At 39.6% G+C, this 27,012-nt stretch overlaps 2 protein-coding genes and 1 pseudogene across 13 annotated transcripts; 2 read left to right on the top strand and 1 right to left on the bottom strand.

Annotated features, from left to right (window-relative positions):
* Positions 1 to 322: 322 nt before the first annotated feature.
* Positions 323 to 11,650, bottom strand: LOC135583102 (methionine aminopeptidase 1A-like). 8 transcript variants are annotated; one of them, XR_010489297.1, is made up of 18 exons: positions 11,492 to 11,649; positions 10,982 to 11,077; positions 9,811 to 9,861; positions 9,033 to 9,203; positions 7,874 to 7,949; positions 6,555 to 6,602; positions 6,428 to 6,472; positions 4,466 to 4,565; positions 3,045 to 3,096; positions 2,910 to 2,951; positions 1,770 to 1,831; positions 1,594 to 1,692; positions 1,347 to 1,420; positions 1,209 to 1,278; positions 923 to 988; positions 767 to 855; positions 508 to 656; positions 323 to 415 (listed from the first exon to the last, which is right to left on the bottom strand). XR_010489297.1 is itself a non-coding variant. In XM_065120669.1 (17 exons), the coding sequence occupies exons 2-17, from the start codon at positions 11,053 to 11,055 to the stop codon at positions 570 to 572; spliced, it is 1,206 nt and encodes a 401-aa protein (XP_064976741.1). In that variant the 5' UTR covers positions 11,056 to 11,077; positions 11,492 to 11,649; the 3' UTR covers positions 436 to 569. The 8 variants fall into 8 exon arrangements, 6 of the variants coding, with proteins under 6 accessions (XP_064976741.1, XP_064976744.1, XP_064976745.1 ...); XM_065120669.1 differs by lacking the exon at positions 323 to 415 and having other exon boundaries at positions 436 to 656; XM_065120672.1 differs by lacking the exon at positions 323 to 415 and having other exon boundaries at positions 436 to 656; positions 9,824 to 9,861.
* A 1,833-nt stretch (positions 11,651 to 13,483) lies between these two features.
* Positions 13,484 to 17,222, top strand: LOC135619888 (vacuolar-processing enzyme-like; annotated as a pseudogene).
* Positions 15,766 to 24,319, top strand: LOC103993242 (NAC domain-containing protein 7-like). 5 transcript variants are annotated; one of them, XM_065120666.1, is made up of 6 exons: positions 15,766 to 15,985; positions 17,162 to 17,297; positions 18,093 to 18,699; positions 22,805 to 22,991; positions 23,088 to 23,359; positions 23,456 to 24,319. In XM_065120666.1, exons 4-6 carry the CDS (start codon positions 22,832 to 22,834, stop codon positions 24,020 to 24,022), a joined length of 999 nt encoding a protein of 332 aa, XP_064976738.1. In that variant the 5' UTR covers positions 15,766 to 15,985; positions 17,162 to 17,297; positions 18,093 to 18,699; positions 22,805 to 22,831; the 3' UTR covers positions 24,023 to 24,319. The 5 variants fall into 5 exon arrangements, with proteins under 5 accessions (XP_064976738.1, XP_064976737.1, XP_018685503.2 ...); XM_065120665.1 differs by having other exon boundaries at positions 17,162 to 17,365; XM_018829958.2 differs by having other exon boundaries at positions 17,162 to 17,464.
* The last annotated feature ends 2,693 nt before the right edge of the window (positions 24,320 to 27,012 follow it).

Raw genomic sequence — 27,012 nt, 5'->3', positions numbered from 1 at the left:
TTTATACATGTTTTTCAATATTATTGAAAATAAAATTAACTGTGTTACAATATTTTCGTACCGTGTTAGTGTTTTACTAATATTGTTGAAAGCACCATAATGCATTATAAAAATACTATAAACATAATATTCTTATAAAATTTATTAAAAAAAATACTATACTATATTATTTTTTTGATAATATTAAAAACTGTATTAAAACATAATATTCCTTCAAAATTTGGTAAAAAATAAAAATACTGTGTTATAATATTTTTATAAGATTCGGTTCACCGCAGAACAATAAATATTCATCAAGTTCACCTCATCTATAAAATATTCATCAAGAAAATTACCCCTTTTATATATCAAACCATGGGATATGGATGTGAGGTCTTGCGGGCCAAAGGTTGAGATGCACAACAGCCTGTTGATTCTGAGTAAAAAGATTTCACATTGTCAACACAAAAGACAACTATTATTGTGTAAAAAAATTGTTTACATATGCATAACATCAAGATAAATCACCAAATTGAACAATTGGCTTGACTGGCTCCAGGAAAAGCAGCCCATTGCAGAACCAAACATGGTTAAGGGTGGTTTAACTTTAACCAAGGGAAGACATCAGGTGATGAGGGCACCCGTGCTGTTAAAACCTCAACCCCTGTCTCTGTTACCTGGACGGCATAACTAATGCGTAAGCATATGATGATAATGTTGAAGATTATTAGTAGATCAGATCATCATGCAAATTGATAGCAGCCAACAGTGTAAAGGATCTACTCACCAGAAGTGTGTGCTCAAATTGAGCACTTCGTTTACCATCTGCAGTAACTGCAGTCCATCCATCAGGCCACAACCGGTCACGCCATACTCCTGAGTGAAAAGCTGAAGCATATTAGTAACAAAGGGTGTTGAGCAAACACAAATACTAATTAGTTACCTGCATTTATCATTGGCTCTATTGTAAAAGTTTGTCCAGCTTTCATGATACCGACTGCTTTGTTTCCTATTCAAGTGTTAAGGCACCAGCACCATTTACCAACAGTACTAGACTGTAGTTAAGAAACTCTGGTCGACAATTAGCATGACCAAGTTTTTATCTGAGGCCTGGTTTCTAGAGTTGCAATTCTCCATCTTTCTATTTAACATGTAGGATTGCAAACCAAACCTAACCAAAATTTTTAAAATATTGTGCTTTATTTCTTAAAGACTAGTAGCAAGGATACTTCCATAATGAGGAATATTTGGGGCGCAGTGAAATAACTCTCCGATGCCATGTCCACAGTAAGATTTCACCTGCATCCCAAACATTACATGTCATTTGTTTAAGTCAATAACAGGATGCATCTTACATCACAACTTACCACAGAGAAGCCTGACATTGTTGCATGACGACTAATAACTTCACCAACCTCACGGTATCGAACCCCAGGTTTAACTGAGCTTGAGAACCAAGAAAGTTCAGATATTTTCACAAATAGACATGACATTAATCTAATGAAACAGTCAAGAGGAGCTAATCAAAGAGAACATAATATATGGATGAAATTCCGTAGCAAGCAACATTGCAAAGGAACCATGACAGTTATCAATTAGATATTTAAAAATAACCTATAGAAATAGCTTTCTCCAAGCACTCATATGTGCAACGAACAAGCTGCTGAGAAGCTTCATCCACTTCCCCAACAAAAAAAGTTTCATTTAGATCACCTACATATTTAAATCCAAAAGAATTAAAAATGATGACAACAAAGAAAGCTAACAAAATAGAGTATCAGATACCTCACCATGGACGCCTTTGTAATATACAGTTACATCAACATTGACAATGTCACCATCTTTGAGTTTCCTGCAACATGATAAACAGCATAATTCTACCTTCTGCTGATTAAATTGTATGACACAAGAAAAAAACCAACGAGTAATAAAAAAGTATGCAGCAAATGAACTTTACATTTAGACATCTAATTGCAGTCTCTGAAAGAACAGGGAACTCTAAAGTGAGTAATATCAATAGTACTAGGTGGAAAGGATAGTATAAAACCCACCTACTCATCTACACGACTAAAGTCGAGCAGTATATTGTCTCAGAAGGCAGTCAAACGTTTCATTTAATTTTAATTATGCAACTTCAGCAATGCATTAACTTAAATGCCATAAATCATTCTACTTCCATTACAGTAAGCACTAGAAAGTTCATTTTGCTGTTGCAGATCTGCTCCGGACCTCTAAGAGTCATCACATGTTGAACAACTTCAACCTGTTGATTTGTTAAGCTTCTGCATTTGCAATCATTTCCAGTCCATGCTTCCTGGAAAAATCACACAAAATGCATTTTTCTTTCCAACAAGATTGACCGATCACAAGTATTATATTGATGAATCTAAAAATCATTAGGCGTCATAATTCTTTGTCAAAATTACAAAATCATGATCTTTTAAAATCTGAGTGAAAATATATTTGAGTTTGATGATCTATAATATCAGATAAAAAATGATACATACAAAAGAGGAGCCAGCATAACATAATGAAATCAGAGAGTTCAACTAAAGGGCAATCACACTCGACTTTTTGCTTATCTAAAGGTTGTCAGCAATGTCCTGAAACTAGTGAACTAGCAGTTTAACCATCAAAGAGGAAAAAAGAATAAAAAAGGCCAGATGCTCAAGATAAGAGAGAAGTCCTTTTTCTGCCAGTCAATTTTGACTTAAACATGCTAATATTACATAAACTATATCATTTGGTTTCCTTCTCTTACAGTGAACTTGCTGTGGATGTTAATAAACTGATATTGTCATCTTAAAATTTTCTCTTTTTTTTTTGAAAAAATGCTAAATTTTTTTATCAAGTCTGATGTAGATGCAAGGTAATGAAAGGCAAATTGGACACCATCACTTGAAAAAAGTACATCACAATAAAATATGCACCTTGCATCTGGGATTCCATGGCAGATAACTTCATTGACAGACCTGTAGATTTGCATAACCTAGAGTTTCAGCATTGCAGCAATGAGATTTTGGTGACGTAATGATAATATGAGGTGTATTGGAAAAAAAACCCACGTGCAGCAGGACTTTGGAAAGAAATGATAGTTTAATGGGGACGGGTACCCTCCTGAGAAAGGAAACAAGAGATTAAAACTACCATTATTTATATGAATATCAGTAAAGAACAATTGAAATATTAAAAAAATGTCCGCATGCATAAACAAAGAGAGATAAAATTCAAACAACTATATAGTAACTTGAACACAGAAAGAATACAAGAAAGCAATGTTACTTGAACTGTAGCATCAACTTTCATAAAATTATCTCAGAAATACATCTGCATATTGGATAAGCATTCGTAAAAGGGTGATCCTTGATAATGAGATGCAAACCCTTTTAGTTTCTGTGATTCCACTTTTACTGTATCATAATTGTACACAAAATCAATCAGAATTATGTCTTCCTATGTGTCTTTTTTTAGTTCCCTTCCCAAATTGAAAACTCTGATATCCATATTACATATACAGACTGACATGGTATGGCTATTTAAAATCTCAATAAAGGGCGTGCCCAATGCATATTATATATATCTGCGAATGAGGGTCAATGTATGCAGCCTTACCTTTAAATATTTAAAGAGACTGTTTCCGTAACTCGAACCCCGGTCTCTCAGATTGTAAAGGAACAACCTTACTGTTGTATCAAAGCCCGCCCTAAATATATTAAAATTTTATATTTAAAATCTCAATATAAAATAAAATCACTCGTCACCTTCAATTGAAGACCTGGAAAAAAAATTGGAGAGGCAGATTATGCAAAATTAGATGACTGCTCAATACATACCAGCAATTGCAGGTCAATTTCCAGTGTTACCAGAATAATTAATAAGGCTTCAAAAATTACTAAACATATGCATCTTCATGAATGTCAATGTATGTTTGTATAAATGGGCCTTTAACCATACAATGCATGTTCACTTATATGGCAATCACATGCAAAAAAAGTTCAACAGTATCTTTGTGTGATTTAATGGCTTAGATCACATTAAAAGTCAGAGAAAACTATAAGCATTCTCTTGCCTTCAAATCAACCAAAGTAGAGCCCAAGTGGGAGACAAGAAAAGGATAAAGGATCCAAGAAATTCCCTTAGCTATACAAGAGGGAGAAAAAAAAAGTCGAGAGTGGCCATTTCAGGATAAAGCCATTTGGGTTTTTGTTATAAGTTGTGGTATCTTCCCTTTAGAAATTGAGTGTTATATACCTCCAAGTATAAGACTATATTAGAACACATAAAGAAGAGTTTCCAATAGGCCATTACACATACAATGACAAGAAATCCGATCAATAAGATCATACATATATTTTCAAATAAACTACAGCAAATTATATTGCACAAACGGATATCCTAAACCAATGGTGACCAAATATGCTACAAGATTAACAGTAGTCATACAGGTGCACCTGACAATTTTCATGCAAAACTAGGGATAACTTACCAGCAGCAATTGTTGCCTGATGAACAACCTCATCAATTTCATCTGTGGTAATTCCCGGTCGGATGATACAAGCAGCAGCATCTAAAACCTCCCTAGCAATCTGATGATTGTGAAGATATAATAAAAACACAGAGATAATGCTGACATAAGTGTTTGTTCTTGCATATATTAAAGCAATACATGATTGCATGATTATTAAGGGCTGGCCTTGGTACAACAGTAAGGTTGTTCCTTTATGACCTGGGAGACACTAGGGTTCGAGTCACGGAAGCAATCTTTTTAAATATTTAAAAATAAGGCTACGTACATTGACCCTCCCAACACCCTGTATTGGCGGGAGCCTCATGCGCTATGTATGCCCTTTATAATTGCATGATTATTATCGAAAATTAACAAAATGCAGATAAGAATTTATTTTGCACGAAATAAAATGGAAAACAATGTTTACCTAGAAAAAGAACCCTTTGTTATGGTTTCTGTTTGGTAGGTTAAAGAAAATATGTATAAATGTATTGGTCATGTCGATTTGAGATACCTTTCCACTTCCATAATTTCTTTTTCCAAGAAAAAAAATTAAAATGCATACCAACTGAAGACTAAGAATTTTTCCACAAAAGATTATTCTCTCAAATTTGATTAATGGCAAATATGAATTAAAATTCTACTACTTTGTTTTCTCAAATTTTCTATTCATGCTACAGCCTTCTTGGTGCAGTCCTTTAGAAACCAACCTCCACCATTCCATCTATTTTCCCTTACTCTCCTGCAATATGTAGCCAACAAATAAATAGTTACATCAACTTTATCATGGGCCCAAATCAACCCAGCCAACCTGCAAAAGAACTAGTGGAAGCTAGAGTGAACAACCGACAACAACCATAAGTCCATTTAAAATCAGTGGTGGCAATTTCACCCGGTTTGGTTTTTGTGGCAATTTCACCTGGTTTGGTTTATACCAGGCAAAATTTACAAGTTTGAGCCCAAACCGAGACACGGACTGCCCCCATTTCGGACAGTCTGATCTGGTCAATTAACCAAAAAAAAATTGTTCAAAGAGAAAGAAGCCATAATTAGGGCTCGCAACTCCCTCTTCCTCCACCACCCACCATGCACCGCCGACATTATTTTGGGTATGCTTCCTCCTCTTCTCCTCCTCCTCCCTCTTCTTCTTCTGTTTCCTTCTTCCTCTGCTTTCTCTTCCTTCTTCCTCCCCTCCTCCTCCTCCTCCCTCTTCTTCTTCTACTTCCTTCTTCCTCTGCTTTCTCTACCTTCTTCCTCCCCTCCTCTTCCTCTTCCTCCTCCCTCTTCTTCTTCTGCTTTCTCTTCCTTCTTCCTCCCCTCCTCTTCCTCCTTCAATCAGTTTGTGGTACATTCTGACATACTGACACATGGTATGCCAGAACGGATTGGAGGCCGTACTGGTCTAGCCATGGACCAGCATAGGTCCAGTAACTGAACTGCGAACCTTATTTGAAACAACTATAGTTGATTGGTACTGCAGAACCTCAGCCCACAGAAGCAAAAATATATGTCACAGCAATAAATGTCTTGTTCTACAATCACCATCTAACTGCCTACTATTGCAGTTCAAAATAAAATGTAATTCATTGACCCAAAATTTAAATCCAGAGGATGTCAATAATCAATATGCTGGTTAAGCCAGACCTGTGGTAACTGCATTTGAGGTTCCAGGTTCACACCAGAAAGCAATCAAGCGAAACCAAGTACCAAGGTCGAGGCACCAACTTAGTCCATTAATGGAATGAACTTTGACTCTGCTCAACCTCACATTGATCCTAGTGATTGATATACGAAATCTTAGCCAGGTCAAGACTAAATCAAATTTAGGCTCTACCAAAGCTTGGCTGAATTGAACCCTTAAACTCTATCTCTAGAAAAGAACAACCCACAACCACAAAGAAAGAGAAAACCATATGAAAACTTTGGGTATGATATACTTACTCGGCATGTTCCTCTCATTAGTTCAATTTGCTCTGGCGTCTTGATCTTTGAAATTCAAACCAAGAAAATGTCAGATTAGTTTTGTGAGAATGTTTGATAATGGATCCGACAGATGAATCATGCCTACCTCCACAATATTCTGCAAGTCACTATTGAGCTCAGTCTTGGGGATACCCTGCCAACATTTACATAAAATAGTAAGATTCTACTCAAATTTACAATTGGCTGCAGAAAGGCACATAAAAGGAACTCATAGGATGTCAGAATTTCTTCAGATAGATCATGGTACGATGAATTTTTTTTTATAAGATCCTTGGCCTGACTCTCAAAGAGTAATTGCATAAGAGATTAAGGGAAGAACAATATGTATTAGTGGTCCTAAATACCTACATGCCCTCCTCTCATCCCTCCAGGTTTATATTTTCTAACCATTTTATCTTTTATTTATTTTTTGTCACTCCTGTTGCTGTGCAGCACCTTTTGGTATGCTAAAAAATCCCAATTACATAAGCAATACTGTACTGGTTAATCAATCAGGAGCAAGCAGATACAGAGCATGCTGAACAATCTTTACATCCATATAAAATCATTTTTAGGCAACTGTTTTTAACTCTTTCAGGAAGATGTGACAGAGGCACCTCAATAAAAGCATTGTTCTAGACTGAGTTCCTGAATTCCAGTGAATATAACAGGTTGCACATCATTTCAACATGCTATGGATGAGTGCTTACTTTGCAAAGCACAATGTAATTCATTCGGCTCTTATCTTATTATGCTTTCTCCCCTTCCTCATTCCATAAGTACAAAGTATGCTGTAATAATGGCTCTGAAAGGCTAATACAACAAGCACAGTTCCTGTACAAGTTATAAAGAAGCTTACATGCATACCATCAAGCAGATCTGCACCTACTAAATTAAGGAAAAATAATTAGATATATGGTAAATGTTCTGCCTTGCTACAGACAATGTGTTGTTCCAATAGTCCTAAAGCGCACCTCAGGAAAGGGTAAGTCCATTCCAGAAGTATTGTTATTATTAAGATATCCTGAGACAAATGTAAGACATTCTAAATTTCTAACATCCACCCCATCAATTCCCAGTTCTCCACTAAGAAGCCTGAGATGTTCTGCAAACTCAAGATTGCTAAACATAAATAAGTTAAAGTTCTATAGCAGGACTACCAGCATAGTCACAAATTACAATTTGGCCAATCTTCTTTTGTCTGGTATATGTATTTTGAACATAAATACCCTTGTCTAAAGAATGGCATGAAAGTCACAGCAACTATTCAATCGTCCTAAATCATCATAAAAATAGCTAAATAAACATGCACAAAAAAATAAACAAAATGTAGACACTCTTCTTTTCTGTTCACAAATAACTTCCCAGAAGGCAATTAGTATGGAAACTAGTGAACAACATGTCAAGAGAATTAATTGGACTCACATCAATAGACCAATCAGGTTTCTCAACTCCATCTGGTACCAAACGCCGCTTGGATATTGGACACGGCCTTAATGCTCTACAAGAAATTACAAATTTGAAGGTTTAGCCAAAAATTGTGAAGCTCCATAAACATTTTCTCCACCAAACATGGAAAAAAGCTCTAAAAATAACAGTTTTCTTCATAAACAGTTTCAAATCAAGTGCCATGCAGATTGCTAAATCCACATATTTCTAACCAAGGAACCACTGTTGCCATATAGCAACTGCCTTTAGTATAAGACTTTCAGTCAGATAACTCTGATCCGATCTTGAGAGTCAACCTGCTCTAGTGATGTACCCTCCAGACAAGCAAGCATATAGCACGAACCCACTAACATTTTTTATGCTAAACAGCCGAAGGAATAATTGCTGTAAGCTCAGGTTGTGGCAACATGGCAATAAAGTGCAAGGTTTAAAGGCCACTCATATCAAACGCAGAACCACTTGAAGCAGCCAGAAATGACATTATTAATCAGTTATGGCTGAAACTACAGAAATTAGAAAGATTCAAAAAGGATTCAGCTGAATCCATGTCTTCGAATCCTTAAATTAAAAACATTGAAATAAACTCTTCATGTATACTGAAAATACTGAGACTCCAATTTCCCTAAGGCCAGATCCTCAAGTCTCTAGACATATGCATAAAAAGAGACCCAAAATGCACATACTAAAGGCCCCATCCAACTAAAGATCTTCTGATTTAAATGGACGTTATGTCCTTTGTCATGAACAATGCAACACGACAGAAACATCAGAGACATCAATGTGAATTACATGGTGATGATCATTTGGTAAATGCGGGATGATAGAAACATCTGGGTCATAACATTGTTTCTTCACTGCTTTGTGGTCAAGTAATTACCAAAGACAATGTATCCTTCCTCGACAGGAGTAAAAGTACCTTGAGTCATTTGGTAGAGCTATGAAATCCTAACAGATTCTTCTTATTTTTTTTGAAAAAAAAAAGACTTGGCATATTTACTTTGCTTTTATTAAGGATGCCAACAAAAACAGCTCCATGAATTTAGTATTTTCACATGCATGGATAGTAAGATTAGCACATTTCCATTCAAGGAGGAAAAACAAGCGGCAGATATGATGATTCTTATGAGAATTGTACCCTGTCCAACCAAAATGAGGAAGCTTAGATGTTCGAGCTTGGCCATTCTTTAAGCAATATAGCCAACCATCTAGAGATTGTTCAGAATGTGCACTTCTAACATTTGCTAACTTTGATTTCGGATGCACCAACTTGTGAGAGCTCCATGAAATTCTAAAGCAATCCTGCGTGCTGCAAGCAGATAGTTCTCTAAAGAAAAAAACTTCCATGCTACAAAATGAGTTAGAAGAGAAGAAAGAGGAAAATAGATAAATATCAAGGAAAATCGCGACACAGGCTTCATAATAAAGTTGACATGGCAAGGGTGAGGGCAAAACAAATCATATCACAAATAACACAAACCTAAAATAGACCATCAACAAAGATTTTACAATACAGTTGACAGTTCCAAGAAAAGTCATGGCAAGGGCAAAACAAATCATATGTCAATATAAAACTACAGCCCTTCTGAGAAAAAAAAAATCTACTGGCAGATGTATAGGTACTAAATTTTTGGCAATGAAATTAGTAAAGATAGGTATCCAAGAGCATCAATGCATCTGGTTTAAGACCAACTTGCCATGTGCATGACACAGGCTTTGTTTTGTTTTGAAGTAAAACATGAAATTCCATATCATAAGTTCCAGATCCTAGAATGTTGCAGTGTTCAAAATGGAATGTATAATTTCAAAACTTTCTGTGCAGGATCATATTGTTAATCACCTCTCTCCAAATATTTTTAAATAAGTGTAAACTAGCAAGGAGTTAATAAAACCCAAGACACGTAAGCATAACAAACCAGAATGTAGAACCTTCTTGAGGCAGCTTTAGCTCTACACATTTGGGACATCTGCATAAAAGGCATAGAATAGTGCATATTAATAAACAGTAGCTTGACCCACTCATTGCCTAATTTTGCTAGGACCCATATGTGGGCTCACCAATGGGTGCAGGGTTACTCCGGGATCTTTTTTTTTTTATTAATACTCATGTGTATTCACATACCATTAGTGCCTGATGATTTTTTATCAAAAAAAAAAGTGTATATCAAAAGCACAGGACATAAGCGAAGAATAGCATCGGCATATAAGAACATGTAATATAAGTGGACTACAAGTTAAATGAATGTAAAACATAAAGACAAAGAAGGATTCTCTTAACATCAATCCCCAAAATGTTTCATATGCGCAAATTAATCCCTCAGTTTTTTTCACGTCTGCATAATAGTCCTCAAACCCACAAAACTTGGTGTATAACATTTCTTTAAACTCGTTGACCACAACAATAAAAAAAATTCAAACCGCAACAATAACGAAACACTCAATATTGCTTATACATAGTTATATTTAATAACAAGTTTTACCCGAAGGCTTGACACCACATATTATTTCAAGTAATCAATTATTTCCACCTTTTGTATCACACAACTAAAAGCTTCTGGGAATTGGTTTTTATTTTCTTAGATCTTTTAAAGTAAGCTCTAGAACATGAATGGACAGAGAATACGAAAGTATGCTTCTGGGAATAAGCATTTTTATCCTCTTAAATAGTATAAGACATACAATAATTCATCAAAATGCTTGCTGCTCCATGTATATCTTCACCAGATCATGATTTACTTAAAACAAGCAGATGGACAAAAATCCACTGTGATTCAAGAATTAGAAAATTATTAGACATTAGCTCATTTGGATTGACTTGAGAAATTCATTGTGCCAATGGCAATCTCCTCACTGGTCATTTTGCCATAATGCATTCATGCACTGTATCAACAACGTTCACGAATTGTAGCGTAGGCATCTATACCTTCCCTTTTGTGACAATGGTAGACAGAGATGCAAATTATATGGCATGTCACCAAGTAACTCAAATTTCCAACTTCTAAACTAAGAAAAAAATTATGGAAACAGTAATCAGAATATGTCATATACTTCTCCTAAGAATATGATGGCGTATGTTAGAGAACATACTGAAGATAAGCTGGTTTGCCACACCGAGCACATGAAAGAGCTGATTCTGTGGGTGTGCTTGAATCTGTATCCATCGTAACAAAATTCCTGCGTCAACTGCGTCAGCTCATATGGAGTTTCACGTTAGACCCGAGAATGAAACACTGAAACAGGCATGACTTTAGATTGAATCTTCAAATTCTTTAAAAAAATTCAAGACTTGATCTTAAATATCCGAGAAACTGCGATCTATTGGACATCCGACCACCAAAAAGATCCAGTAACATAAAAGGGACGAGGAATAGGTTGCACCAAACTCGCAAGACGTTTAATTATTGAAATCAACGAAAGAAAGAAAAAAAACGGTTATGCAGGAAAACGATTTCTAACATTTTGCAACCAATGGCGTCGTCTTGCACGCAATAATCGTCAAGAAAAGGACGGTGATAAACATGAAAGGAAAAAAAAATAGACGACGACAGGATAGTTACCTTCAAGACCAAATGAATAGAGAGAGGGAAGATCGCGTACCGGTGACCGGCGAGACAAGTCGGCAGCTCCCGAAACAGGTGAGTTGCGTCGGACGGCTGGACGATGGGTTAGGGCTTTGCCGAGCGAAGAGAGGAGGTTGGGAGGGAGGGTTGAACTCGGAGACACGAGCGGCCCTTATAAAGGAGGCTGGATGGAGGACTCCCGAGTCCGCGTTGCTCCTGTTCATACGCCATTCGAACGTCAGACCGAGGTCTCGGCTCGGCTCGGCTCCAGTGGTTGAGCTCCAATTAGGTCCGGACAATTGACAACTTGAAACGACAACGGTGGGGACACGTACACATTTTTTATGTTTATTTAACTGCAGACTAATATAATTAACATATTCAATAATCCACCACAATATCTACATATATTATTCTATTCAACTATTTATGTACTATAAATCCATCGTAACAAAGCTACAAAGTCGTTGACGTTGCTATGATTTAAATTATATATATTATACTACTACTTTTATAATAAATAATATTAATATATTAATATATTAAAATAAGTGATAATTATTCTATCATTTAGTATTTATATTTTGTTGATTTATTTCATAATTGTTATATCATTCAAAATGTCTTGTTATTATTTTTTATTAAAATTAATAATATACAATTATTTTTTTGATAATTTATCAAAAATAATACTAACTTTGAGAATTTAGACTGGGATTTCTTATTTTCAATAAATGAATAAATATACATACACAATGATCCTTCGGATTGATCCGATTTGACCTTCTTTATTTTTTCTTTTCTTGCTCCTCTAATATATCATCTTTCAGCTACCACCTCTTTAATGTCGCTCTTTTGTCATCGTCTTTACAAGACGAGGAAGATGAAAGAAGAAAAGTGGTATATGAGAGGAAAATAAAAAGAGATGATCGGTGTGTGTATGAGAAGGAAAAGAATTGAAAGGGATGAAAAGGAAAGGGTTAAGGAGAGATGAGAGAAAGTGAAAAAGGTTTGGACAAAAGGAGGAAGAAGATGATTGATTAAGTGAGTCGATCTAAATCAATTTACGGAATCAGTTTAGATAATAAAAAATAAAAATATAATAAGAGAATAAAAGTGATATTTAAATAAGAGATATCATGAGTATTTTTTTAATAAAAGGAGGAAAACTAAATAATAGAAGCTTTTCTAGCTTTTTTAAAATATATTTTTATGACATTTTATTATTTATTTTAGTTTATGTTATTTTAATGATTATTTTATTTTTATTAGTAAAAGAGTTATTTATTTATCATTACATAATATCAACTTAAAGTATTTTTAAATTAATTTTTAAAAATAAAAAAGATTGAATTCAATCAGGAAAAAAATCCCTTGAATTTTTAGATTATTTTATCTTTTTTAATAGATAAAATGAGGTGCTATCATAAAAACCCAAATTAAGAACTTTTATAGGAAATTTACTCGTAATATAATTTATGTGACACACGATAAGTTCTCCAACTGATATTGGATGAACCCTTTTGGCTTGTGCCCTAATTGTGATTCTAAAATCAATGATTTTGATCTCGAGAAAAAAAAAGAAATTTAAAATCAAATAGAATCCAAATGATTTCCATTACAAATTTGATTTTTAAAAATATTTAATGTTTAATTTTTAACTTTTTTAGTCGGTTGAAATCATGGAACCATTGACCGGTTCGTATCTCAATTTTGACCGATTCGAATTCTAGTTCAAATCGAACCGTGGTCACCTGCGTTGTGGTGACCAAGGTTGAACCCTAAAGTGGGTCCTATTTTTCGATAATTGACACAGGCGGTAATAGTCTCGGATCCGGTTCGGTTCTGACCCGTGGAACCGTTGAGCGGCTCGGATTTCGATTTTGATTTGTTCCGGTTCCAAGCGAACCGTCGTCACCTGTTTGTGACGGCCGAGGTCGAACCCACAGGTCGGTGCCCTTCTCCGGCAATTGATATGACTCGGTAGGAAAAGTGAGGATCTTCGTACTGGATTTACCCACAGGTCGGGTGCGACGGATTGACCAGGGTTGGCGTTTCTGCTTCACTCGGCACCCGCGCGGCGGCGTCCGTGCGGAGGAGCACCACCTCCCCTTCCCCCACACCGCCCCCCTCGCAGTCGCAGTGAAAGCGACGAAGGCAACAACATGAGCAAAGTATGAATGAGGTAACCGAAGAAAAAGGAGACATCACAATCGAGGAGACGAGAACGGTAATGGAGCCCTCGAAACGGAGCGGGACCCGCTGGCACGCCTCCCACGTGTCTTCCCGTCCTGCATGGCGCTGCGACCTGGTGAGGAACAGGACGCGTCAAGCGATGGCCACGGCTCCTCCTCCTCCGCCTCTTCTTCTTATCTATCTCGTCTTCGAACCCTAATTTCCACTTCTCTTTTAAACCCTTCCCGGAAGACCCCTCAGGTCGACTCCGCTCCCACCGCGAGGCATGGCGACGAGTTCATCCCCTTCGGCCACCGAGCGAGCCCGGTACTTCTTCGCCACGACGCTGCTGCCGGTGATGTTGGTCGCCGCCCCCAAGCCGAGGCGCGGTAGGGCGCCTGGCCCATGGGACCCGGCCATCCAGTTGCCCTCGGGCAGGCCAGACCCCGAGACTGGAGGCGGCCGCCGATCAGTTCGGCGCTGCTCGTGAGTGGCTCTTCTGGCTACGGGAACTACCGGCACCAGGTAACTAAGCGCACTCCCTGTTCTTGGCGGTGGAGTGAATTCGAAGAACACATTATGTGCGACGACGACGATGAGGACGTGGGTGTGTTTGTGTGGACATATAGGCCGACGTGTGCCATGCGTATCAGCTGCTGTTGAGAGGCGAGCTGAGGGGGGAGGACATAGTGGTGACGATGCACGACGACATCGCCCACAACCCCCTCAACCCGAGGCAGGGCGTCATCATCAACCACCCCCAGGGCCAAGACGTTTACGCTGGGGTCCCCAAGGTACACCCGCTGCTGGGACTCCTCTCGTTTCGGTTGTTCTTCATTAATCCTTAGTGTCTCGTGAACTCCTCAATTTTTGCCTGTTCCGCACATATGAACCTCTTCACTGTATGGCTACAGGGGCCTCTCGTGGTCTTGCTATAGCAGAAATGACCAAGAGATGCTTGGCTTATCCTTCTAGGCAGAATTGAAGAACATTAAGCATCCATTTGGTCTTCTAGTAGGTCCAGTAGTGGAAACAGAGAAGGTGTCGATTTGGTTTGTGGAAAGGACACAGATCTTGATTAAAGTTGTATATGCTATACGTCGATAGTAGATTAGTATTATGAGAGATTTGAACTTTTGACCTGAATAGTGGCATCAAATTATGCATACATTCAACTTTTTAAAAATTTCACCAAACAAAGAAGGTATAAGTTGGTATTGTCTTAGCTGATGTGTGACATCATATTGAAGTTATATGCCCCGATAGGTGTGTGTTTATTTACTTTTGGAGCCTGCTGATTTCCTACATTGCTCGAAATGTTCTTCACAGAATAAATTATAGTTATCAAGCAGGACTTGGCTCAAATTCAAGGCCGTATTTTCACAATGGCAGTGTAGACTTCAAATTTTTCTAGATTTTCAGGATCTTGTAGTGTCTAAGTATGTGAAAAATAAGGCCCAACAATTTAGTGGGAGATTATTTAATCTAGTTGAGAATGGCAAGAGACAAACTTCTGATTGCTGCATTCCCCTTCGAGCTCATGTCAGACTTCTTTCATCAAACCCACTAGTTTGATGGTCTCAGGTTATATGCTCAACCAATTCACTTCTCTTACACCTCTAACACTAAAAAAAGAAAAATCAGAGGGTCTCAGAATTGTCGTCTCATTGATCTCTGTGTTCAACAGGGTTACTTGTTATGATTATGCTATTATTTGAAATTCAGTTTTATTGTTAAAACAGTATACATTGACTTCAGGACTACACCAGGGAGCAAGTCACTACGAAGAACTTGTACGCTGTGCTTTTGGGTAAGAAGAGTGACATAGAAGGTGGAAGTGGAAAGGTCATAGACAGCAAATCAGATGATAGAATATTCATCTACTACTCAGACCATGGAGGCCCAGGGGTCCTTGGTAAGTTCCCACTCTTTTGTCCTATGCCAGTGAAACAATTTTCATTGCTGATCATGTATGCTGACACTATTTCGACTTAGGAATGCCCAACATGCCATATCTTTTCGCTGCTGATTTCATTGAAGTATTGAAGAAGAACATGCATCCAGTAGTTACAAAGAAATGGTGAGAGGACCACAAGATATCAGCTGTCATTGCGACACAGAGAATTGGTGATTGTAGCTAATGGTTTCTTAAACCGGTTATCTATATAGAAGCATGTGAGAGTGGCAGCATATTTGAAGGTTTAATGCCAGAAGACTTGAACATATATGTGACAACACCATCAAATTCTGTGGAAAGCAGTTGGGGTACATATTGTCCTGGGATGGATCCTCCTCCACCTCCTGAATTTCTGATTTGCCTTGGTGATTTTTACAGTGTTGCATGGATGGAGGACAGGTTTGTGTTTAGACATAGAATCTCGAAATGACTAGTGTGATTAGAAGTCCAGGCAATTTGTTTTGGGAATGAATCTCTAAAAATATTTAACTATGATTATCAAGTGATTTAGGATCTGTTAGTCCATCAAATTTAACTGATATTAAATTAATAATCATCAACTAGAATTTATGTTAATATAGCCTGACAAGTATAGTCTATGCATGCACTACTATCATTTGCTTATTTATTTATGTTGAGATTATCTATTCGATGTAAGTTGCATGTTGCAGTGTTATTCATGAATGAAGATTAGACAAATTTTAGGTGTCATTATTCAGGACTGCTACTCATACATGCAATGTGTATACCTCAATTCCTTGATGAGGTAGTGCTGATGACGTGACATTCATGAGGCAGCTGGGTGTCATCACATGAATGCCATGTGGCACATAAGTTTTCTGATTCAGGGTCCATTGTCAAGTGCCATGTCAGCAACAGATGGGCACCACAAGGGGTTCCCTGGGGATGCCAAAACATCAAGGGTTTTAGTGATATATTTTGTGCATGTATAGCGTTTTTATTATTATCATAGTACTATGTCTCGTGGCTGTAGTATCTCATTGTGGTAGATCATGTTGGGAACGATAAGCTGATCGTGTGTTCAAGAATTTTGATGGAACATGTATTTGTAAGAAATATAACCAAATGTTTCTGAAACCTCATCAAGGTCTTTCTTGTATGAATCAATATCGTTTTGGTTTATCAAGTTCTATATTTGCATTGCACTACATAATACATATCCTTTGTAACTATCATAATTTTTCATATGCATGCATAAATTTCAAAGTGAAACTGCCATTATTAGTTCTTGTCCAATGAAAGAATATTCATATAGAACAGTGAGACTGATATCAAATGAAAAACTTTCTGTTACAACTTAATACATAAATGCTCTGGATTGGTCAATGGTGTCACAAGGTAGCAGCTCTTACTTTTAACTCTTCCAGAAGCCATAGTCTAGTGCATCCTTTTGTGCTATAGCTTAAAGTGGCAAAAGTATCAGGAAAATTTAGAAGATAAAACAGAAAAACCATAATTTCCCCTCTGATGACATTCCCTTTTGTAGTCTTGACTGGTTGGTCAGTTGTAAAATAGGTTGAATGTGCCACTCACCTTGAGTTATGCTTCTTGCAGTGACGTCCACAATCTAAAGGAGGAGACCATTGGGAAGCAGTATGAACTGGAAAGTTTCTGATCAACCTCTATCATAGATCCTATCATCCTACTTTTTGGATTTCTCACTGTATGTGTTCTTCTGCAAGGTGTTCAGGTGAAGATGAGGACACTGCAAGAAGCAATCTTTAACTTTGACTTTTACTTTGTGCTCTTCCATCCATGGTAATGTTTAAATTCAAAGACTCAACAATCGGTAATGTTTCTCTTAGTTATTTGATAAACAGAAGCCAGATTATGACGGAAGGAAGCAGGACCAAGGAGGTTAGTGTTAACTTGTGGTAAAACATAAATAGGAATTAGGGATATTTTCATGGTTAAAAATATATGTGTTACGCACAAAATTTTATGAGGTTGGCCTTGGGTTCATGGGTAATTGAGTTGATGTCATCTGTGTTGTCCTTTAATTGACTTTTGTGAAATAGGATGGTCCATTGATATCCCTTGTGGAGATATCTATCCAATATGACTTTTAGAGGGTGAGAAAAACCAGGTAACACTGGTGGATATCCTTAGAGTGGATAGAGAACCGAGGTGATAATGACAGATTTATAGAGTTTGAAATCTGAGAGCACCATCAATATTTCTGTTGTAGTTATGATTGACTGAACAGATGAAGAGAAGAAAAAAACTTGTATTCTTGGATGTCCTGTGTTATGAAAAGTAGACATTACGGTAGCATACATTTTAGTTATTGATTTGAATATGGTACATTAAGATGTGAATTTAGCATCTGTTATATGTTAACAGGCAGTGCAAATCTTTTGTGCTTTGGTTGGTTGACTTCAATACGTTAACAATGAATGTGATCTTCTGAATCTCTCCATGCAAATTGTTTTCCCGAATGATCATTTTTTTAATAAATACAAACGTTATCTTTTATTGTTTTCAGTACGAACAATTGGATGAAAGGTTAACCCAAAAGAAGGCTATTCTTAAGGAGATCACAGAGACAATGATGCACAGTAGCATTAATTACTTCGGGAATCTAATTTTTGGATCACAGAAATTGGTCCCTTTATCCTCGGACTGTGAGATCATCTGGTCAAGCACTGGTTGATGATTGGGAATGCTTGAAGTCGATGGTAAAATCACCCTCTTTAAGTGTTCTATTTTTCTTTCATCTCATGGTGTTCATTGTTGCATGACAATTTAGATATAGATATTTGGATAGGAAGGAGGGAGTTTATGGGTCTGTTGTTTTATCTTCTTATTTCTACACTCTATTTATTACATTTGAGCATGTCCCCTCGAAAGCAAAGAATGACTTACAGGTTCAGGTATTTGAATCACATCATGGATCCCTCACTCGGTCTGGCATGAAACATTTGGGGACATTTGCAAACACATGCAATGAAGATATCTCGATGAATGTTATGAAAGCAGCTTGTTCTGGTACGTGTAAGAGCTACAACATAGCTATGTGGAGTCCGTCGAGGATACAGTGCTTGATCTTGTTATCACCTCAAACTCTATCTTAGTAGCCACACTCATTCTACGTAAGTAAACAATTAATTATGATTTGTTGCAAAAGAAATTATACATGCTTATATCTTCTCGTGTGATTGTTCATAGACATGTTTTCGCTGATGTCTTACAGTTTTTTTTAAATTTAAACTGCCTTAAATTTGTGAAATATATTGTCACATTTCTGGAAAGCAAGCATAACTAGTATGATAAGCTTTTACCTATACTGGAGCATGTTTATTAGATGTGTGCAATTAGTTTCAGAATACAAGTTAATATGATATGTTTAACTAAAAATGTAACCATAGTTTGTCAAAATCATTTCAAACCTACTACTTGCTTATTGTCTGGTTGGGTGAATTAGGCTTAAGGAATGGGCCAAATTTGTCTGGTTACCAAACTTAACATGAAAATTGATGGGTTAATGACAGCTAATTATGATCAAAGTAGTATAAGGTAGACAAATAGAGGTCACCTGCTGCTAATGCTTACTATCAACCTTAGCAATTTGTCATTTGTAATGTGCCTCTAGTGTAGCATGATGCATGAACATTTATATGTGATTCTATTGTCAAGTAATCACTGATAATTTGCAATGCACAACACAGTGGTACATGTAGATTCATGCCAACTTTAGTACAAGGACTTGGAGTGATGACAATTTGATCAAAGATCTCATCCTAGCTTCGAGTGGCTTCTCATCATTCCATGTACCATGCCTTCTATCCTCTTTGTTGTTGTTTTCAACCATACTCCATTGCTATAATATGTACTACACTTTGATGGGACACAAACCCAAAGCAATCATGTCCTCTTCCTCATTGTTCCTATCTTTAGGTGACCATATCTCAGTTTATTTCTCAACCCCATTCTTCCCAGTGCTCCAAGTAGTGAACATAGGAAACACTATAATTCCATCATTTGGTCCATCAAGCATAAGTCTTGTCTTTCCTTTTTCTTTTTGTTAACCAATGTACAACAAGTTGCACACATTAATGGCACTTGCTTTAAGGTGTACAGTGAAAATCTACAGCTATTATCAGGCATGACAAGAAAGGAGGATCCACACATTTAAACCTTCATGGCAGTCAAATTGGATGGCATCATGTGCTTAGTATATCATACTGTGTAGGTTGAAGACAAAAATATATATATATATATATATATATATATATATATATATATATATATATATATATATATATATATTCCCTTTCCTAGGAAGACAAAGGTATGAAGCATTGGTGTGCAAGGGTGCAAATCCTTGGCCACCAAACCAAACCTGATAAGAATACACTGGATGTGGGGTCTCAAGGATTTAGTCGGAGATATAGCTCTCGAAGTACATCCAAGAAGATAGCTACACTTAGGGCCCTCTGAGATCCGTAAAGATCTACTGGAAAGACGGAAGTAGACCGTACAAGGAGACGGGGGAAGGAAGGAGGAGGGAGGCCATCATGGCAGAGAGGAGGAGGTGGCTGGTGGGGCCCGACGTGCTTTGGGGAAGCCGCAACCCTCTCCCCATTGGCTCCGCCGCTTGTAGAGGAAGACTGCCCCACATCCTGTGCCTGCCACATCGGACCGAACGCAGGGCAACTTCTCTTCACTTGAACTATCATGAACTGTCATCCTGTCACAGCGATGACATGGCAACACGTTTCATGCACAAGATGCTTGACGTGTGATACTTTTGCTGGCCACCACGGAGGGGATGGGGATATGACACCGGCCAGGCCAGAGATGACTGTAGCATCGCGTGTGATACTTTTGCTTCACTTCTGCCCCAAACACGCATACCTACCCGTATACGTATCCCAAACCCCAAATCTATACTTCAAACACCAAACACTGCATCAAAAAAACAAAATTGCCACGCGTCAACCGGGAGGTGGCTTGACGTGGTGAGTCCTGCGAGGCCAGGCTCTAATGACAGGTGAAGCCCACGCCTCTCTCCTTCCTATCGGAAGGGCTTATTGGCTCGGGAAAGCGTCAACGTCGAAGTCGTAAGCTTTCCAAGTCGTCGTCGTTCTGTTGGTTTGGATTTGTATTCGGAGAGCGGTCTCCGTTGGAATGCTTTAGGTCGGTCCGAGAGAGCCCCACCACCAGAGAACGACTCTCTCCCCTCTCCTCAGCAGTCGTACTGATCGATCAAAGCAACAAAAAGTAATATATTATTGGACGCGGGGGAGGCAGTAGAAAGAAATAAAGGAGGAGAAGAAAGAGGAGGAGGAATTATTTGTAGACAGCCAACCAACCACTGAGAGCAGAAGCAAGCGGTCCCCCGCGCCACTTGCTACGTTGGATTTCCCTCAAATGCCCTTCGCCCAGCCATGGCTACCAAAGCTTGTCTTTCTGTGATGAGTGGCTGCCTGCTACTTGTTTACTATTTTATCTCAGTCATCCGCTTCTACATGAAGCTGCAGGCAGCTTGTTACGTTGCTTCCGCCGTGAGAGCGAGGAGAGCTGGGTCGTGACCTTTTGACGTTCTGGTCGCTATCGGTGGCGGGTGGAGGTGGTGGCAGTTGCGGCCAAGAAGGCCAATGCGAAGGAAAAGAGGAGCTTTTGCTCTTTCCGGCCATTGCGGCGTCATTTCTCTGCCTCCGTAGCCTTCCCCCGCAATCCATCGCGCCACCGATACGCGTATCAAGAAGGTTGCAGCACCCCCTGCTGAAAGAGCACCCGGCGCTGACTAAAATATAGTTTCTGTTCTTTGGACCATCGCTCACCTGCTGCTATTTAACGCCATTGCCTCCTCCTCCTCCTCCTCCGCCTCCACCCGACTCCATCGCCTCTTCTCTCTAAGTCTTCCTCTCCGTGTGGGGGCGTCGTTGTTCCTCGCGGTGCCCCATAGAGAGAAGGCTTTGGCACAAATGACTCCTTTCACGAGGTCTCTGTCGATCGAAGATATACTAAAATAGCAGCAAAAGTCTTCCATCTTCTCTGTCGGGACTGACTCCGGGATCAGGCGTGTCCGAGCCAAAGCATTCATTCCACGTACTTGGAACCTTTTCGCCAACCAGTCTCAGCACTCTTCGGTAACCAGTAAGAGCCATTCCTTCTCCCACTCTCATCTCCCTCCCTCCCTCCCTCTCTCCACACACACACACACACACACATAATTATGCTTCTGAGCTTCCATTTTCTGGTCACAGATTGAAGGTGATACGATTTGTATGATTTCATGATATATCGGTACATAATTGCCTTTTTATTGCATGAAGAGCTTCGATCATCCCAGTCTTTTAGATGTTGATGTAGATCTTTATGTTTGTTTGATGCTTTCTAAAGCTTTTCTAGCTGATCAAGCCAATATTGTCAGAATAGATCTTTTCCTTTGTGGCCATCAATGATAAGAGATTACCTCAAGAACATGTCATGAATTCACTCTATATATATAATTTTTGCAACCTTTTTTGATTACCTTCTGTGGTATTCTTCTGTGTAAAGGGACACTGTTGCTTTATTCATGGGACGATCACATTAGTTCTCAGATAACATGCATTTATGCACTTCGGTAGTCTGCATATTACAGCATGTATAATTGCCTGAACTACCATGTTCTTCTAATGATAAGGCAAGAATCTTGAGCCCTACAACTAGGTTTTGATCATGAATCACTTGTTGCTCCTCTAATAGCAACATTTATCCATGTCACATGCTTTCTAATCCACAGACAACGTTTATTTCAAGTGCTTTTTCTTTTTTTTGTTTATACCCATCTTACAACTGTAGACTACTATGTTAAATTTCTCGGAATATGAAGCTCTTGCATTGTCTTCCAGAAATGAGCATTTCTTGTTCATTGACCCATCTTTGAGCATTTCTTGGAATGAGTCATTGATTGTTCATTTATTTGAGTCAGAGACATTGGTAGGGGAAAAGAAGCTATGAATCTTTTCTAAATAGCATCTTGATATCCTCTTCTAATATGAATATTTGACGTCACCTCTCACACTCTTTACTTCGTCCTGTGCATGGAGTCCTATTCAAATTCGATCTGGCATTCCAATCTCAATACATGCTTATGTTTGCTGGATCACTACTCGAAACAAGCTCAGCAAATGTCTGATTCTCCTGGAAGTCACATCTGCAGAACTTAACCACACTTTAAATCACTTCGCATGAATGATCTTGCAGGCAGCTGCCATACAAAGCCCAGGGAAGATGGACACCCTTTCTCATGTTCCTCCAGGGTTTCGGTTCCACCCGACCGACGAAGAACTCGTGGATTATTACCTCAGGAAGAAGGTAGCATCAAGAAGGATTGACCTGGACATCATAAAAGACATCGATCTGTACAAGATCGAGCCATGGGACCTTCAAGGTATCTCTTCCATCAGTCTTTGTGTTCGGTAACGTATCTAGATTTTATGCCATCTTTCGATCGAAATCATGGTTTTGTTCTACTTTCTTGAGGCAGTAAAATGCAAGATTGGTACAGAAGAACAGAACGAGTGGTACTTCTTCAGCCACAAGGACAAGAAGTACCCAACGGGGACGCGGACCAACAGAGCAACCACTGCTGGCTTCTGGAAGGCCACCGGGAGGGACAAGCCGATCTACTCCAAGAACAGCTTGATCGGAATGAGGAAGACGCTGGTCTTCTACAGGGGTCGAGCACCCAACGGGCAGAAGTCGGATTGGATCATGCACGAATACCGTCTTGAAGCAAATGAGAACGCGCCACCCCAGGCAAGTTCTTCCTCTCCTTCTCAGCAAGCAATCGTTTCCAGAGACCGTCTGCATGCATGACAACTTACGTGCTCTATAATTGCTTCCATGTTTCAGGAAGAGGGATGGGTTGTGTGTAGGGTTTTCATCAAGAGAATAGCACCGGTCATCAGAAGAGCCAGTGAGCACGACTCTGCATGCTGGTACGACCATCATGTGTCCTTCACGCCGGAGCTCGACTCTCCGAAGCAAGTAGGAGCCCCGCCGGAGATGGCGTACCACCACCACCACCCACTCTTCTCCTGCAAGCCGGAGCTGGAGGTGCGCCACCACCACTTGCCACAGTTTGATTCGTTCCTCCAGCTCCCCCAGCTGGAGAGCCCCAACCTTCCTTTCTCCCTCGTCGCGCAAGAAGACCCGATGATCCAGCCCAGTAAGCAGCTCCAGATCTTCTCCACCTGCAACAACTCCCAAGGTATCATTCATCATGCAGCGGAGCAGGCAACGGACTGGAGGGTGTTCGACAAGTTCGTCGCATCCCAACTCAGCCATGGCGACATCTGCAGAGAACTCAACTGCTCCAGTTCTGGAAGCGACTTCCAAGTTTCCCAGAAGCTTGAAGCAAATGTGGAGCATGCTTCGGCTTCCAACTCCAGTGGTGGCCAAACCGAGCTGTGGAAATGAAGCCCATACATATAATTATACTGATTTTAATTAGGAGGTAAATAGCTACCAAAAATCCGAAGATCACAGATTTATGTACATAATAAACCACGAGAACAGTCTGGGATTGCTTCTGGCCTCTGTATCATGTTAAGAGCTTCTACTTGTCGAGAAGGTATCAGATGGATGAGGAGGCCGAGGGTTCGAGTAACTGACTCGGTCTCCATTGAAGAGAAATCTGAGACATAATGGACTCCATTATTTGGTCCATTGTTTCGGAGCAGTATTTGCTGCCATGTAGCTAACGTCTTCTGCAGTAGATGGCTGCTTGTTCATTTCTTGCCATTACAGTACCCATTACTATTTCAGAAGCAAACAACAAAGTCCTGTGGGATCCTTTTGTTCTCCTGAGAGAGAGAGAGAGAGAGAGAGAGAGAGAGAGAGAGAGAGAGATGCCTGATTCTCTACTATTATTATCAAAGCAAGTTAGGCAATACCAGTCTCTAAACAATGCAAATTACGTAGGAGCAAAATGATAAGTAATGATAGAAAGACCTTTAAGTGTGCTTCAAGCACTCGTGTATTAGAAGATCAACAGTGACTATCTACATTCTTTAGAACATTGCTCCTTCTTTTACAGTGTAAAGAGCCTGGTCTAGACGACCACTATCCTGAGATTGCGGTGGCGGCAGGGATGGAGATGGGCCACGCGGCCTTTGGAAGGAAGGCAGAATCGTCGGCGCGTGGGTGGTCGACCCAAATCCACCAACCAATCCAAACTCTACATCCGATAACGTGTCGGGTATAAGCTTATCGGTTACGGATTTAGATCCGACCCAACATCATCCCTGTCGTGGCTCCGATGGGCTCATGAGATGAGATGAGATGAGATAAAGCATTTGAATTCACAGACCTTGGGATAATAAACATGCGAATGGAAGCATTAACACGATCTCTGTCACGCAGGAAGCCAAGGAGTTTCATCGACAACTTTATAGATCGTCTTCTGCAATCTGAAGTAGTTCTCAGACACTGAAGACATCCTGCGCTCACTTGGATCGTGAGAAGCCACTGATGTGTTGGGCAGGAACAAAGTCTTCTGATGTACAAAGACAGAAGCCTAAGAACTCAGCGAGCACTCATCAGCTCCTGATTGCATGGTGTCAAAAGATTAGCCAGGGAAAAGAGATCATGCATGCTGCTGATATGTGTATGTGTGCATGGAGTTAGATGTACAGATTAAGCATTAGACTGGCATGGCAGCTGCTTGTCAGCATCAGTGGATGCAGCAGAGGTAGTCAAAGGGGGCACTGTTGCTGAGCAACATAATTGACAATAAATGATGAGCACCGACCATGCAAAGCATTGTGAACTGCATGAAGCCAGAATATATTAAGCAGACTAAGAATGTGAGCACCTCTCTCTCTCTCTCTCCTCATTTATAATTCCACAAGAATCCTCCTAAAACTGTAATCATCATCATCATGAACATTTTCATTGAAAGGCATAGATACAAAAAAATGGACATACATAACAGATGATTATATGGTTATACATATTTAGATCCTTTTATTTCTATATGTTCATGGCCCATTTGATTGCCTTAAATTGGTATGTCTGCAAAAAAGATGTATTTGCTTGCAAAATGACTCATTTTAATTACCATATACTCTCAATACACATAGCATGTATACTTAGATGTAGAGAGATATAAAGGGGAAGGAGAGTGCCAGCTAACTTCTGTCTCATGCTTTCGTTATAAAGGCTCCTTTTAATCTAAGTTGACTTTAGGGTTGGGCAAGTCTTGAATTACCCTAAGGCATGAGCATAAAGTAGATGCCTGATATCTACCTTTCAATGCAATAGCTGGCCACGTAGTAGAATGCTTGGAAGCAGCTGAGCCCCCTCTGAACTCTGTACGATGGTTGCATAGAAGACAGACATGAGCTTCAAATGAGTGGTTGGAATGTAATGAGTAGATCGAGAGAGAGAGATGAATGGTGGGATGGAGAAGATGTAGCTGATCAGGCCAGGGGGCAAGCGAACAAAACCATAGCAGCGGCAGCAACAACAGGGACAGTACGAGCATTAACTCTCCCCCGGTTCTTTTTCCTCGATTTCCTCTCACCATCTCTCACCCTCCTCCCTCCGTTGGTCTCTACACCGACAGGGTTCATCATAGCACCGTGTCCTCATGCAGCACATGAGTCGGGGGAGAGAGAGAGAGAGAGAGCGAGGTGGAGGCTACAAGAGCAAGTACAGAAATGGCGGAAAGCACACACTATGCGTAGGGGTGGCAGCGAGGAGCTGAAGGGGGTTGGTGCGGTGAGAGAGGACAAGTTGCTAAATTCTCGTATAACGAGTTACTCATGATGCTAAAGCTCATTCAATAGGGCTGAGTGCCACCCACCACCACCACTTCCACCACCCACATCACCAGCGTTAGCCATAGCTGATCACTGATACGTCTCTGCCCTTTCCTATTAACTCTAAGGAAGGAGGAGGGGTCTATCAACTTTGGCATTAAACCACCTCTGTAGCCACTTGAGCGTAAGACACGACTGCATTCAGATATCATAGCCCAATAACAACACCAAAACAGTGTTGTGAATGGTCTCCTGAAGCAGTGGTCAGCTCCCCATGGGGGGGGCTACATGATCCCACTCAGACATATTGTTGGCCATGCAAGGATACATTGGGAATCTTCATGGCAGCCCGGGATACGAGCTAAAGAAAGGGGGGTGTGGTGTGGGCATGGAGCAGTGCAGGCTTTAGTGTAAATGGAGAAAGGGGGAATGGTTGGGGCGAACCCATGTGGGTCGGACGTAAGTTCAACCTGCCTCGGCTTCTGCGACGGGGGAATGTGAGACGGATGATATTGTCTAGATTTAAGCATGCTGGGAAGAGGGAAAAGAAGGTAGAGAATTCTTGGAGAAGGACAGAGGGTGGTAAAGAAGATTGATAGAGATAGAGAGGGAGTGGAGGATCTGTGTCTGCTGCAGCAGCTGCTG

The sequence above is a fragment of the Musa acuminata genome, chromosome BXJ2-8, assembly GCF_036884655.1.
Source record: "Musa acuminata AAA Group cultivar baxijiao chromosome BXJ2-8, Cavendish_Baxijiao_AAA, whole genome shotgun sequence".
NCBI classification, from domain to species: Eukaryota; Viridiplantae; Streptophyta; class Magnoliopsida; order Zingiberales; family Musaceae; genus Musa; species Musa acuminata.
The sequence above is the reverse complement of the archived record's forward strand: the minus strand, read 5'-3'. Positions and strand labels throughout refer to the sequence as shown.